Here is a 15,465-nt window from a genome sequence, read left to right as displayed (position 1 = left end):
GAAAATTGGACCCGTTGAATGTGTCCGGAGAAGCTTGACTTTTCATTAACCATTAACCATCTTCAAGCCCCATTGGTTAATCAGGGAACCCTGCTTACAAACAATAGCCTAGGCTTCCAGCCCACATCAGCCTGTTTCTCAGTGAATCTGGGAAGATGGGGCTGGAAATGTGCTTAAGGTTGTGCTCTGCAGTGTCCTTGTCTTAACCGGGGCGGGTCTGGCAGCATAATATGTGCCAACTTGGCTGTGGGTGGACTGTGTGCAAACCATAGTATGATGAGAACACAGACTCCACCGCCTGTGTTCAATTGTCATTAGAGGGTGGTGGGGCGGGGCAAGTGGTTATTCCATTTGCTGTTAGGGTGTGTGCAAATGCTCAGGGTGTATTGCCATTTAGAGGTCCAAGTAGAGGAGCAGAAATTAGTAAGAAAAGAAGTGCTGTATTTTTTTCAGGCAGCACATAGGCTGTCCGCATCCCAAAGCTGTGACAAGCCCCCCTACAATGCCTACCACACCATAACTTTGCCCTCTTTTCGGCCAAGACTCCCCATTAGTGGTTGGTAAACCCGCCTTTAATTTGATCATGGCCTCTACACTAGGGGAGGGGTAACATCTGCATGGCGGGACAGTGTCTTTCAAAATAAATCACGAAGCTTATGTTTTTAGCTTGTACTTTAGCTTTAAAAAAAAAACCACACCCACTTCACCAGGAATTGTGGCGGGGGTGGGAAATTGCTCGACAATTCGGATAACTGTTTCCATTGTAGCATCTGTATCCACTGTTCCACTGTAGGAAATATGCAGAGAAACTAAACATCTACCCTGTGTGCTTCCTGGACAGGTTATGGACTTAACCTCTCTGGTCAGATCACATTGGAGAAAGTGGTTGGATGAAACTGCAGCCACCTGTAAATAGTATTCTAGTCCTTGCTGGCTACTGTTTCTGCTGTGTACTGGTGTTAGACTTTTCTATTGTTCTGCGTATTTTTTCAGCAGAGTTCTGCCAGTAACATTGCTTTGAAGTTGAAGGAAATGTTGTCATTCCTGTTTTTGTCAAGGATGGTCTTCCATAGACAAGCTCAAATTTTCTTTCTGGGCACACCTTGCTCTTTCAGTTTAGAACTGATTGTGAACTTGGATGGAGTTTAATGCAGGGAGGGTTCCCATGAGCATTTCTGCACAAGAGTTTACTTGCTGTGCATGAATCTCCTTTACTGATCATTTTTTTTAAATAAAGCTTTAACCATCTATACAGCTCACTCTTTTTAAGCAGACTACATCACAGTATTTGAGATGAATTCACCCATGAAATATGCGTCATGGAACAGAAACCAATACCATTTTATTCTGTTGAGTAATACACTTAATTCAATGGTACAGAAAAAAATGTTCTTCATATTTCACAACCAGAAATGTCCAGATATTTTCCACTCTCCTTCAAACCTGCCAACAAAGCGCATAGGAAAATATCCCTAATTTTTCACTGAATTTACTAATGAACTTTTTCGCATTTGTTGGTATAAATGCTTTTTGTGACCAACTAGAAATAATAATGAAGAACTTCAGCCTAAAACCAAAACTTGACAGTAATTTTGTTGTGAACCGCTGCCAGTGTTTGAATGTCTGATACACTTACCATGCAGCCCAAATACTTTGCTTTGAGTACAGCAGGAAGTAATGAGACTGTGAAATGGGTGAAAACCACTTTGTTACTTCTCAAAATCTTCTGTAGAGTTTTTCTTGCTTTATTCATCAGCTCTACAAATGCAAACACGATTGTGAACCAGATTCTGAAGATGAATACTGGCTCCTGCCTTCTGCCTTCCATTCTCTACGGTGAATCAAACATAAAAACGCTTTCAAATAAGGACACACTTACGTTTTAGTAATTGGTGGCATCCAAACAAACCACATGTTCTGAATCTAATTTACAGTGGGAGAACATGGACACTCTAGAAACCAATACTTGCTTTACTTGACCAATGAACTTGAAGTAAATGGAGCAGAATGGGACACACTTCCTATTCATTCTCCCCCCACATACCAAAGGTAATGATCTGAAGCCAGGAAAGCAGACAGAAGAAAAAGGCCAGCATTTATTGCCCATCCCTCATTGCCCTGAGAAGGTGGTGGTAGACCTTCTTGACCTGTTGCAGTGTGTATGCTGAAGCTGCTTCCACAATCAGACATCAGATACAGGAGTAGGTTTTTCATCTTTTTATCAAAATACTGTACATCATTGCCACTATTTTTATATCTGAGCTGTATTATGGTAAATAAGTAGACCAAATAACGTATAACTAGTCTGGATTGCCACAGGAGTCCTTCCAAGTTGAATTCCTGACGATATTATGGAGAGGTGCCGAGCAGAGGACAAGTACTTTTAAACTGGGAGAAATTGAAAATCTGAGGGAGAATCAACCTGGAACACTCTCATATATCCGCTATTATGCAGTGGCAGCAGGGAATAGACAGTATGGGGAGGTTACCTGACCTTTTGGCATGCATGCCACTCGAGAAAAGAAATCTGTGGAGAGAGGAAGCAGTGAGAAACAAAAAAAAACTAATGAGATAGTTGTGTTCATCAGTGAGCCTGAACACATGTAAAACACGTGAGTATTTGGGGATATGGTTAAATAGAGCATAAATTATAGTAACCTAACACAAGCCATAGTGATGATGTTTGGAGTGCAGTATGTAGTTTTCACTGGGCTGTCTTTATAAATCCGGCGCAGTAACATTCTAAAAACATAAGAATTAGGAGCAGGAGTAGGCCATAAGGCTTCTTGAGCCTGCTCCGCCGTTCAGTAAGATCATGGCTAATCTTCTACCTCAACTTCACATTCCCGCACTATCCCCATATCCCTTGGTTCCCTCAGTATCCAAAAATCAATCAATCTTTCTCTGTCTTGAATATAGTCAACGACTGAACATCCACAGCCCTCTGGGATAGAGAATTCCAAAGATTCACAACCCTCTGAGTGAAGACATTTCTCCTCATCTCAGTCTTAAATGACTGACCCCTTAACGAGACCATAACCCCTAGTTCTAGACACTCCAGCCAGAGGAAACGGCCTCTCAGCATCAACCCTGTCAATCCCCTTCATAATCTTGTATGTTGTGCAGTGTACAAAGGAAAGAGATCGCTGTGCACTTCATTGCATGATTAGATATAAATGTAACTAGAAATGTACTGTTATTACATACTAAAGGTCTTATCCAAGTGCATTATAATTTTCAAGTGATTATTGTTCAACTTGTATTCTTTTAGTTGCATCCAGAGACAAATTATGTATTGATAAACCTGCATGTACTTCTGCTGTGACTGAAGTTTAATAAAAAGTTCTATTGCTATTGAAATAGGACTGTGTTGTTCTAGTGTTCTGATAGAGATGCAAGTGCACTGACATGGCAATATAGAGACTATAATGGTGTAGCGGGGCATTAGAGGATATACAATGGTGAGCAAAAGATTTGAAACCAATGAACTGTTGAGTAGCATAAAGTAAAAGCACCATAAATCCAAGTGCATTGTGTGTACCACAGCAATGTAGTTTATTTTCTGTAAGTTATTGCTGCAAATTGAACATTATATTAATATTAAATGTTTTGATTTCTGAAGCAGAAATGTAAAAAACAATTTAGGTAAACGGTGTATTGCTGAAGTGCCTACCCATTAATTCTTCATTTCAGTGTCACATGAGGGGTACTGTGGGTGTATTTTTTTTAAACCGAAAACCTTAACGTACTATTTGCCTAAAGTTTGAGAATTTTTATCAATACTTTCAGTTCCTTCCCTGATGGCAAAAGCAAGTCATGCACCATTGCACAGAATTACATGCAACTAACTAAAATACTGTGCAACAAATTTAGATTCCATTCAATAGCATAGGCATACAAAGTCATGTTGCATTTTTTCATCCTTGTTTCTGCTTAGTCCTTCATAGATATTCAGAGGGATTGAGAGCACGACTCTGTCCAGTGCACTCCCCTGACGTTTCTCCATGAAACGAGATATGTTGCCCTCCCTGTACACCAGGACTTAAATACCTTGGCCCTGAATTTAGGATATGCAGTACTAATATATGGACGCCTGACGTGTTTGTCGGAAAGTCCCCTCACCATGTACTTCACTATGATTTATGAATCAGAAGGAGCAATTTTTGTCTTGTCACCGCCCTGTTTACGCCTAAAAAGGAGGGGGGGGGGGCGGAGATGGGAGTAGCAGCATCAAAATCACTTAATGTATTGAACCGCCAACTTACAGCTGGTTGGCTAGCCGTTCCAATTTTCAGACCGATTTGGATTCAAGCAGCCAGAGCTCCCACTGGAAACGGATGTGGGCTTCGTTAATGTAGGCAAATTGGGGTCAAATGATGGCAGTTAAGACCACAATGCCTATTTTCGCCTCTACTTGCGTTGCCAGTTCCTCAGCCTGCCCACAAACGATGGGTGGTACAACTTGGGAGGTGGCAACTTCCAATGGGATCCTCATCTGCTCTTAGTTAAAATGCTGGACAGTTTTGGGAGGCATTTTGTTTCCATTACACTGCAGTTTTTTTTTCATACGTAGACTATTTTGAAAGTGCTTCTAGTGGCAACGTACAACATTCTGAACTTTTATGTGGCTTCTAGCAACAGTTTCTTTTTCTTCCTGGGGGCTCCTTCTGACAATTCCATTCTGGCTAGAAGATGAGGACCAGCAATAGAAGGAAGAACAAACTACAGGCAGACAAAATAGAAGGAGGCATGCGTGCAGGAATCCTCACCCCGCACCCTCACCCAGATTTATAGGCTCAAGACAACATACCTGCAGATCTCTGAGGAGCAGTGCATGAGGCTTTGCTTCACTCGGGAGACTGTTTGAATTTCTAGACTTCCTGCAGCGAGACCAACAACCCTTTGGCACAGCATTGCGTGTTGCAATCAAGACCATTACACCCCTGAATTTGCTTCGCTTCCAACTACTTTCAGGCTTCCACAGTGGATATCAGTAGCATCAGTCAGTCTACAGTTCAAGCATCAAGAAGCTGACTGATTCCATGTGTGCTAGAGAAAACACTTTCATCACTTTTCCCATGGACAGCCTGAAACAGCAGGATAAGGCTCTGGTGTTTGTACAGATCGCAGGTTCCGCCCCAACCCCCCCACCCCCGCCGCCTCTCCCCAAGCCCAGCACATTATCAATTGCGCCGATGCCACCTCCAGGCTCCTTCACATGACCCTGCCCCTGACTCCATGTATCACAAGGGTTTCCGCTCCAGCCACATGCAACTGGTGTGTGGTCACCAGCAGCGCATCGTGCAAGTTGTGCCCACATAAATCTAGGCTGACACTCCAGTGCAGAGCTGCGGGAGTGCTGCACTGTCAGAGGTGCTGACTTTCAGATGAGATGTTAAACTGAGACCCCGTCTGCTCTCTCAAGTGGACTTAAAAGATCCCATGACACTATTTCGAAGAAGAGCAGGGCAGTTATCCCCGGTGTCCTGGCCAATATTAATCCCTCATTTAACATAACGAAAACATATTATCTGGTCATTATCACATTGCTGTTTGCAGGAGCTTGCTGTGCGCAAATTGGCTGCCACGTTTCCCACATTACAGCAGTGACTACATTCAAAAAGTAATTAATTGGCTGTAAAGCGCTTTGCGATGTCCGGTGGTCATGAAAGACGCTATATAAATGCAAGTCTTTTTTTTTCACTTTCATGGCAGCTGCAAGAATGCTTTTATCTTGCGGCAATTCTCCAAACCCCTGCACAGCAAGTGAGAAGCTGTTTGAGACAAGGGCTATCTGTTGCATGCTTGCCTCAGGACCAAGGTTCTCTCTAAGCCATGCAGCTCTCTGCCAGTCCCGTGCAGCCTGGGACCAGCTTTTCCCATGGTAAATTTCGCACAGGCGTGAAATGGTGTATGGGCCGTGCACCCAAAAAAAATCAGGGGCGTAACTTGCTCATGACTTCTCTCAAGACCACAAGCAAGGCAGCCAAACAGTGCTGCAATCAGCTCCATGGCTTACTGCGAGCCCTCGTTGAGCAGACTATTGGCTTCCTCCAGCAACGATTGTGATGCCTGAACGTTGCTGATGGCTTCCTCCAGTATAGCCCATGAAGAGTGTCCCATCTGATAGTGGTTTGCTGTGTGCCCCATCATTTTACTCTGAAATGGAGAGAACACATGTGGCTACCACTGGATCAAGACCTTCCACGTAACGTGGGCGATGACACTGATGACATAGAGGATGGGAAGGAAGTAGGAGGAGGTCCAACAGTGGCCTGCAAGTAGATTTCTTTGGCAGCTTGCTCATTGAAGAGTATTTCAGCTGTGCTCCTCATCAACGGTCATGTTCAAAATCTGTCCCAGTTCTTCCATTTTACAGTGAATTGCATCTGCCCAAAGATCCTCATTGATAACCTGCAACATTAGTTGACCTGAATATCAGCTGACACAGCAACACTCTCTGCACATAGGTTTTTGAAAGTTTTTACTGTTTTACTGCCTTACACAATTACCCAATACTAATGATCACACTGGGGTGAGCCCATGTTGCCTGTCTTACATGATCTCTCACCTACTCCAGTACTCCTATGAGATGCTTCCATATTGGCTGTAGTGTGAGAGGTGGATGGCGTCTGTGGCTCAGACGAGGGCTATTGAGATGCTCGTGGTCGGTGACCTCTAGGAGCTCAGGCCTGAGAGAGGACCTGCCTGTAGACTACAGTAACAATGGGCAGTCTGCCACCAGGGCGGCCATTGATTAAAGGGATTGGCGAGGGTCTAGGTGTGCCATCATCCTGAGAGACGGCACACCTGTTCCACTCCCATTGCCCAACTGCCTCTGGTGCTGGGCTGGGGAGCAGACTGCAGGACATCTGTGATCCAATTAAAGCCCCCTCTATTCAGACTCCCGGCCTGTCTAAGGCGGAGGAGATAGTGAAGCCGAGGAGCCAGTGCGGTCCAACTTTGATCATTCCAGAGCAGAGCCACGGATGGTGCCACAGACTCCTGCAAGTAGATCCCAGCTGCAGTGTCTACTGAGGTGACCATGCGCTCCATGGTTGCCTGCAGGGTGTTGAGACCTTGCGCCAGAAACCCACACAAGTTAGTAGTGGGCTCCTCCACACTCTCCGGCATGTTGCGAAGCTCCCTGGCAGCCAGTCCAAAGTATTGTTGGTGCACAAAAAGCTCTTTACTTTTAAAGGCTAGGTCCCTATATTCTGCAGCTGTGTCCTTCACGGCAGAGCTGCCTGGTGGAACCGTTTCTTGGTCCCGGTTTTCCACCTGCACTTGTTCCTGCACATTTGTGCTCAGCGAGTCACCCAGTGTCAAGCCCTCCAACTCACCATCACTGTCTAACCACCACTGCAAAGTGCACCACCCCTTTAAGGGCCTTCCAGCTGCATTTAAGTAGCGGTGACTCTGCCAGATTTCCCGTCCTGCCAATTGGCGAGTTGCCTACAAGAAGCAAGATTAGCACTGGCACCTGGCCAATTCAAATTAAATGAGGCCCGACCACACGCAGGGTGCTGATTTCTGTGCTGGAGCCTGGAAAGGTATGAACAAGTGACAGTTCATCTTCAGGACGGTTCTCCCCCCTCAGACTGTGCACCTGCAGGGCCAGAGCCATCTGAAAGGCTTAGATAAAGGGTATAGGGACAAGGGTGACCACATAATGGCAAGGTTTAATAGTAGCAGATGGGGAGCGCAATGCAGCACCAGAGTTTTTTGTGGGTGTGTACGCATGTGTTTGAATGTGTTTCTGATGCTGCGTGCCCTCCCTCACTGATATCAACGGCCGTCGCCTCCGTAACTCTGAGTTAGTAGTGCAACGACACCTCCTCCTGTTCTTGTACACTCCCTTCTGTTGTTTGCCAGCTTCCCCTGCAAGATGAGTGGCAGTGTGTTAGTGTGTGCCCTATTGGATGATTTTGAAGCTGAGTAAGGCAGGTTTCCATAGTGTGCATGATGGGAGGAAGCAGCAGGTGTGGCCCAGAGGGGCAAGTAGTTATGAGGGCAGCAGCTGGCTTTGAGGGTAGAATTTCAAGGAGAAGGAGGTGCAGTGAAGCGAATTGAGAGGCGCGAGAAGGGAAAGATTGACGGTGCTGAGCTGACCAGAGAGTAAGAGAGATATGAAGTGGAGTCAGCCCTAGTCAAATCACTATTTGTACTGCAGCCCAGTCCTAGGAACAACATTGCTGGCATTGACTTGATCTGCCACCACTCTCTATTGGTGCTGACTAACTTGACAGGGCATCTATTGCCAATCAGAAGACAATCTCCTTCCTGTTGCTTACTTGCTCTGCAAGCATCTTCATGTCTATATTAGACAATCATGGGGTGGGAGAGGGGGTGGGGGGGGGGAGGTGCAGGATGGGGCGGCCCTGGACAACGTCATGCTGCCTATTGCTTTGGAAAATCCACTTTCCACTAACCACCATTGCAAAGTGCACCTTCCCTTTAAGGGGCTTCAGGCTGCCTTTAACACACAGTCATCCTGCCAAATATTCCACCCTAACAATTGGCGAGCTGCCAGCAAGGAGCAAGACTAGCACTGGCACCTGGCCAATTCAATTCAAATGAGGCCCAACCACATTCAGTCTTCTGCTAACTGCATCGAGCAGAACAGACAGCCCAGCCATTGCCCACCATATATACGCCCAAATCGTAAATCACTCCCAGAAAATCTACTGTGCTACACCTCAGCTGGAAGCGTACAATGCAGTTTCAGGATCCCAAAAATAGAAGACCGTTCTTGTCAGCCGTGGCTAAGTGAGTAGCACTCTTGCCTCTGAGTGAGCAGGTCATGGGACTTGAGTACATCATCTAGACTGACACACCGAGTGCAGTGCTGAGGGAGTGCTGCACTGTTAGAGGTGCCTTCTTTCAGATGAGACGTTAAATCGAGGTCCCGTCTGCCCTCTGAGATGGACATAAAAGAAGAAGAGCAGTGAGCCAACATTAGTAAATCAAAAACAAATTATCTGGTCATTATCACGTCGGTGTGTGTGGGATCTTGCTGTGTGAAAATTGTCTACGGTTAAAACAGCGGCTGCAATTCAAAAGTACTGTATTGGCTGTAAAGTGCTGAGGTCTTGAAAGGCACTAAATAAATTAAATTTTTTCTTTTTTTTAACCAATACATGGGACATGATTCCATGGAGTCAGATAACCAGGCTGCATGGGCCAAAGGCAAGCAGAGTCCAGAGGGTAGATTCTCACTTTTAGGCGGACTTTGGGCGACCGACGGGAAGAGTCCTTGTGCAGTCCACCCGCTTGAAAGCATTTGAGGACTGGGCCGTATTTGGTCAAGGCTGGTGGGCTGCAGGCATTGCACCGCTGCTCATATGCAGCTGGCCAGTCGGGTGCGGGGTGGCGGGGGAAGGGGGGTGCGAGGAGAGGAGGAGGAGGAGGAGGAGGGGGGTGGCAGGAATTCCAGTGACTCCTCTGTGGAACTGAGCTGAAAGTTGCATTTTAAGCGGAAGGGAGCGGGCTGGAGGATTATTTTCATTTCTGGCACCAGGAGAAAGATTCATGGGCTGTTTTCTGAGCAGCCAGCATTGGTCCCTGGTATCCGTTGGCAGAGTGTGGATGGTGCACACTCCACCCATTCATGCCTCAAAATTGTGTCGGGGCTCCATGTTGGTAATAGAAGCATGGTTAACATATTACAAGTCGGCTCCTGCTTGAAATAGACAGGTACAATAGACAAGCTGCCCACATCAAAGACCCCAACAAAAATGGCAGCATTACCATGAACACTGGAGCATTGCCATTTTCAGCCTGCTACTTCTGTGTTCCTATTGGGCAGAGACCAATTCAATTTTTCCCACCAGGCCCCTTCCCACCAAAGATGGGAAGTGTTAACTCCATTGTCTTTCTCCTGATGGCAATCTTGGTGTCATATTTGACCCCGAGATGAGCTTCTGACCACATATCCACGCCATCACCAAGACTACCTATCCGCACCTCCGTAACATCGCCCAACATCAGCTCATTTGCTGCTGAAGCCCTCATCCATGCCTTTGTTACCTTTAGACTTGACTATTCCGACATACTCCTGGCCGGCCTTCCATGTTCTACCCTCCGTAAACTTGAGGTCATCCAAAACTCTGCTGCCCACTTTGTAACTCGCACCAAGTCCTGCTCGCCCATCACCCCTGTACTCGCTGATTTACCTTGGCTCCTGGTTAAGCAATGCCTCAATTTCAAAATTGTCATCCTTGTTTACAAATCCCGCTATGACCTCGCACCTCCCTATCTCTGTAATCTCCTCCAACCCTACAACCCTCCGAAATATCTGCGCTCCTCTAATTCTGGCCTCTTGAGCATCCCCGATTTTAATCAGTTCACCATTGGCGGTCGTGCAGTCAGTTGCCAAGGTTCTAAGCTCTGAAATTCTGTTCCTTAACCTCTCCGTCTCGTTACCTCCCTTTCCTCCTTTAAGATGCTTTGACCAAGTTTTGCCCTAATATTTCCTTGTGTGGCTTGGTGTCAGATTTTGTGTGATAACGCTCCTGTGAAACGCCTTTGGATGATTTACTACTTAAAGGCGCTATATAAATACAAGTTGTTGTGATTGTTGACTTCATTCACACAAGCATCACGTAAACTATTCGAATACCCTTGTATCACATTATTGACTTAATGGGCCCCATTTGAAAGCCTTTATCTGCAAACAATTACACACAGGAAGAGCTTAATTGTCCAGATGCAATAGCGGAACTCAGAGCTGCAATTCACGAGAAAATTCTCTAACCGATAAAAATTATCAATTTATTTTTACAAAAGGTGACATAAACAATACTCATCGTGCATACCTTGTTGCAATGTTGTGTATAGTAAGGCAGTAATAGGAGCCTTTGCCCATGGAATTTAATCAAGAACAATTCTGCCACTGCCGAATAAGACAATTTTACATCTGAAGAACACGTGGCTCTTGATATTCTGATTCCTGCAACAAAGGAATTGGTCATCTGCACCGCCCACTCTTGTGTTGCAAGAATAGTACAGCATAATTATTTTTTAAAAATACTGCTTCTACAAATCAAGATTATTTGAGGATAGGAGATAGAAAGTTCCGATGCTATGTTGGAAATGAACAGATAAGATCCTATCAAGATTAGTTTTTGTAAACCTTAAGAGAAGGTTAAGATATTGGAGATACATGACGTATTTTGAATAAAGTCAGTTATATTCAGAGGGAAAAAAGCACACTGGCTAATGACATTTTCAATAGTATAAGATGAACACTTAATTCTGACAACCATATCACACTGGAGGTACTTGTGCTTGAAACACAAAAGGATAGTAATGCAGGTGCAGCAAGTGATCAGGAAGGCCAATGGAATCTTGGCCTTTATTGCAAAGGGGATGGAGTATAAAAGCAGGGAAGTCTTGCTACAGCTATATAAGGTATTGGTGAGGCCACACCTGGAATACTGCGTGCAGTTTTGGTTTCCTCATTTACGAAAGAATATACTTGCTTTGGAGACAGTTCAGAGAAGGTTCACTAGGTTGATTCCGGGGATGAGGGTGTTGACTTATGAGGAAAGGTTGAGTAAGTTGAGCCTCTACTCCTTGGAATTCAGAAGAATAAGAGGCGATCTTATCGAAACGTATAAGATTATGAGGGGGCTTGACAAGGTGGATGCAGAGAGGATATTTCCATTGATGAGGGAGACTAGAACTAGAGGCATGATCTTAGAATAAGGGGCTGCCCATTTAAAACTGAGATGAGGAGAAATTTCTTCTCAAAGGGTTGTAAATCTGTGGAATTCACTGCCTCAGAGAGCTGTGGAAGCTGGGTCATTGAATAAATTTAAGACAGAAATAATTCCTAAATGATAAGGGGTTATGGGGAGCGGACGGGGAGGTGGAGCTACGTCCATGATCAGATCAGCCATGATCTTATTGAGTGGCAGAACAGGCTCAAGGGGCCGTATGGCCGACTCCTGTTCCTATTTCTTATGTTCTTATAAAATAAATCTATAATCTTGTTTCATAATATTATGCCTTGTAAATTGAAAAAAAAATGTCACTTCTATTCTGTCCATAAAGTCTCTTGGAGGACAAAGTTAAAGGAAGTTAAATTCACAGAATTCCATTGAAAATATTGTGTTTTTTTTTTCCAGATGGTCATCATGTGTGGGAGACTGAAGCAAAGACAGACAAGGAGTTTTTTAAACCTGTAAGTTTACCTAATCCATTGTATATCTTCTAATGCTTGTGTAGTGAATAGTTATTATAATACAATAGGTATTGAAGAAGTTTTGAATTCCTCATTTTTAAAAATAAAATTGAAACAAGTGGTCATGACTACAAACAGGAGAAATGCACACGGCTAATTATATACTAATGGACTAAAAATGAAATGAGTCTAAACTGTCAAACTATGGACAAGGACCGTTATAAATGAATGGAATAAGCAGTTAGATTGGGAAACTTGAAAAGTGGTTTCTTAAATTAGCCCAGCAAATTTCAAATCTACCAAGATTGCTAAAAATGCCAGATGCTACCAAAACTGTACAATCACTACATTGCCAAGGGAGATCATGTAAAGACCTCAGCCTAGAAATTTGTGCCGCCACGAAAGTCGCCGGTTTCACTGTGGTCTCCAGTTAATGGCCGCTGAAAATGGTCGCGGCGGTTGAAGAGAAAAATTTGGCAGGGGCCTAAAGATTTTTAGCCCAGCAGTAACTCACCATGCAACACCCTCCTGGTGCCATTGATGCAGGTATCGGTCCCAAATGTGGCGTCCAGAAGCAGTGTTCCATCATCCAACAGCCTCTGGAAGCGAGGCAATGTGTTCGCTAGGCATTGTGGGACATTAAAAGGGCAAAGTTTTGTGAATTGATGATAAATAAAGATGAAGTAAAACAAAATAAAGTTTTCAGCCCTTACTGCCTTTTTTAAAAAAAAAACAATTAAAAAAAAAAAGTCCCAAATGGGATTCTTCAGCACATAAAGCTGAATTCCCTCCTGCACCTCAAAAAATTGGAAAAGTGCTTCAGTACTAACACAAATGGTTCAGTAAACCAGGGAAGTGGCACCCAGGGTCTCGCTCACAGCACTAGCTTTGTGCAGGGAGTCAACACTGCAAGAAAGGTCCTTTACCCACAGGGGCGAGGAGGCCCTCCAGAAGGAACAATGTGGGACTAGATCATCGAGGCTGTCACTGCTAGCAGTGTTGCAACCACCACCTGGCTCCAGTCCCTAAAGAAGCTTCATGACCTCAGAGCAGTGGTCAAGGTCAGTGAATGCATCTTCAAAAGCCGTCTCCTACCAACTGAATCACTAGCCTCGCACACTTCTCAATGCATGACTCCCCCCTAATTACTCACCTGCCAGCAATCTGTACCAATAACGAGGCACAGCTCCCATTCCTAGCCTCATCTCACCCCCTTGGATGAGACGGTGCTGGCCAATGGCCAGCAGCGGAGCTGAAAGGATACAAGATGTTGGTATCCTCATATGTTATCCTCCTTCTGGCATGCACCTCTTGCCTTTGCGCCCTCCCTCATCACAACTTCACCTTTGTGCTTTTCTCATTTCACACACCCAAGAAATGCAGCCTGCCCAGCCAGTGGTTGGCCAAGAAGAAGAAACACCGTCACTCGAATTCACACTCCCAGCCACCAGCTCCTCAAGTTCATCCAGCGAGGCTATTTGCAGTGTCCCTCACTGAAAATCAGCAGCCTTCCACCAGCCATGCTGCAGCCACTGGGGTAGCAGTGCATGACATCAGTAGGATAGGCAAAGACACACACAAGACAGTCACTGAGCGAATGCATAAAGGTGATTAGTTGATTTCTTGATGTCATATTAGATGGATTGATGTATAAAGTTGGATTGGAAAGTTTGCTTTGTGGTGGCTTTTATTTCAGCATTTTGACCAAGAGGACGCTGTGATGGTCAGTAACCGAGTGAACGTAAGGTGTGGGACAAATGTTGAAAGGGGAATTGGGGATGTGGTCGGACCATAGGCGGATGATTCCATCCTGCATTTCCTGACCAGAAAGGGGCTGTCTGGGGTGTATCATTCTGTCTGATTCCTCCTCTTCTGTTTCCTCCTCCTCCTTCTGTGAGCGGATGCTGTAAATCTGAAATGACTGCATAAAATTTTGGAAATACTCAGCAGATCAGGTAGCATCTTAACCGGAGACGTGAACTCTGAGTCTATCTCCATGGATGTTGTCTGACCTGCTGAGTATTTGCAGCATTTTCTGTCTTCTTAGAGTCTGCTGAATGCTGGGTTTTCATGGCAAGCTTGGGACCCAGTGCAGAACTCAACACTACAGTCCAAATTCGCCACGGTGACGTTAAGTCAGCGTTGCATGCTGACTTAAGGCACCGCTCCCTCATTTTAATTTTCAGGGCCAGCGCTCTTATCAGCGGCGGTACTGCGCCACAGAAACTGGTGGATATCACGGGACCCGCCACAAGCTGACGAAAGAGCGGCGGCCATCCTCATTTTGCTACTTTGATGGTAATGGGTGGCGTAAAGACTCCCGAATTTTTAGCCACTCATTCTTTATTCTTGCTGTTTACAAGTAGAAGCTTACTAAACAATTCGAGTGCTGGGGACCGACGCTGAACTGTCCAAGTGAACTACTTTTAATTGTCAAGCAGTTGCAAATAAATAGCTTCTAAATCTTGCGAAGAGCTACCTTGACTTCAAATAGCTGGCACTAACTACACTGCCTACTTAAATGGATTAAATACTGAAGTGTGCACACTAGCTGGTACCCACTTAACACTGCCAGGATTATGCCAGATCAATTACCCTGATCATGTGGCAAATTATACTGATGTGAAAAAACATCTAGATGTAGATATCATACCAGGCATAAAACTGAAGTTACTGTGGTATCTTCAATCCCAAGTGCATTCAGAATATTAAACTGGACTAATGTCCCACTTGACAGTAACATGCAAAGGGTCAACAATGTCCGTGTCTGATGTGTTCCTAGCCCACATGCAATGGGCATTGCTATTTCTAAACTGTTACATATGCATGCTTATATTGTTATATGATGTCTGTAACACTGAATGTACCTTACACTGTACACACCTTACCTGTACACTAGAGGGTGCTGCTGCTGGAGACTTAAGAGTTACCTGCACACTGCAGGTAACCCAGTATAAAAAGGAGCTCACAGTTTGGTGTCCTGACTCGCGGAGCTGCAAATAAAGGACTACAGTCTGCACAGATTAAGTACCATACCCTGCCTCGTGGAGTCATTACCAAAGGTGCCTACATACACAATAACTCGGCGACGAGGTCACAAACTACATGCTCAGCATGTCGAATCTCAGCTTTTTTCAGCAATTTATCGATGGGGAAGATTGGGATGCTTTTGTAGAAAGATTGGAACATTTCTTCATAGCCAACGACCTGGATGGGGACACACCGGCTACACGACCGAACAAGCGCAGGGCCATCCTGCTTAGCAGTTGTGGGCCCAC

At 44.9% G+C, this 15,465-nt stretch overlaps 1 protein-coding gene across 1 annotated transcript in view; it reads left to right on the top strand.

Moving 5' to 3' along the window:
* The window catches only part of nfatc1 (nuclear factor of activated T cells 1), a 334,609-nt gene that overhangs the window by 103,689 nt on the left and 215,455 nt on the right, over nucleotides 1-15,465 (top strand). Inside the window, exon 7 of the mRNA XM_070888572.1 lies at nucleotides 12,132-12,187. Coding sequence (XP_070744673.1) covers nucleotides 12,132-12,187 — 56 coding nt within the window. The remainder of the gene's footprint in view (nucleotides 1-12,131; nucleotides 12,188-15,465) is intronic.

This window comes from Pristiophorus japonicus, chromosome 1 (genome assembly GCF_044704955.1).
Source record: "Pristiophorus japonicus isolate sPriJap1 chromosome 1, sPriJap1.hap1, whole genome shotgun sequence".
In the NCBI taxonomy this organism is placed as follows: Eukaryota; Metazoa; Chordata; class Chondrichthyes; family Pristiophoridae; genus Pristiophorus; species Pristiophorus japonicus.
This window is presented reverse-complemented; position numbering and strand designations above follow the sequence as displayed.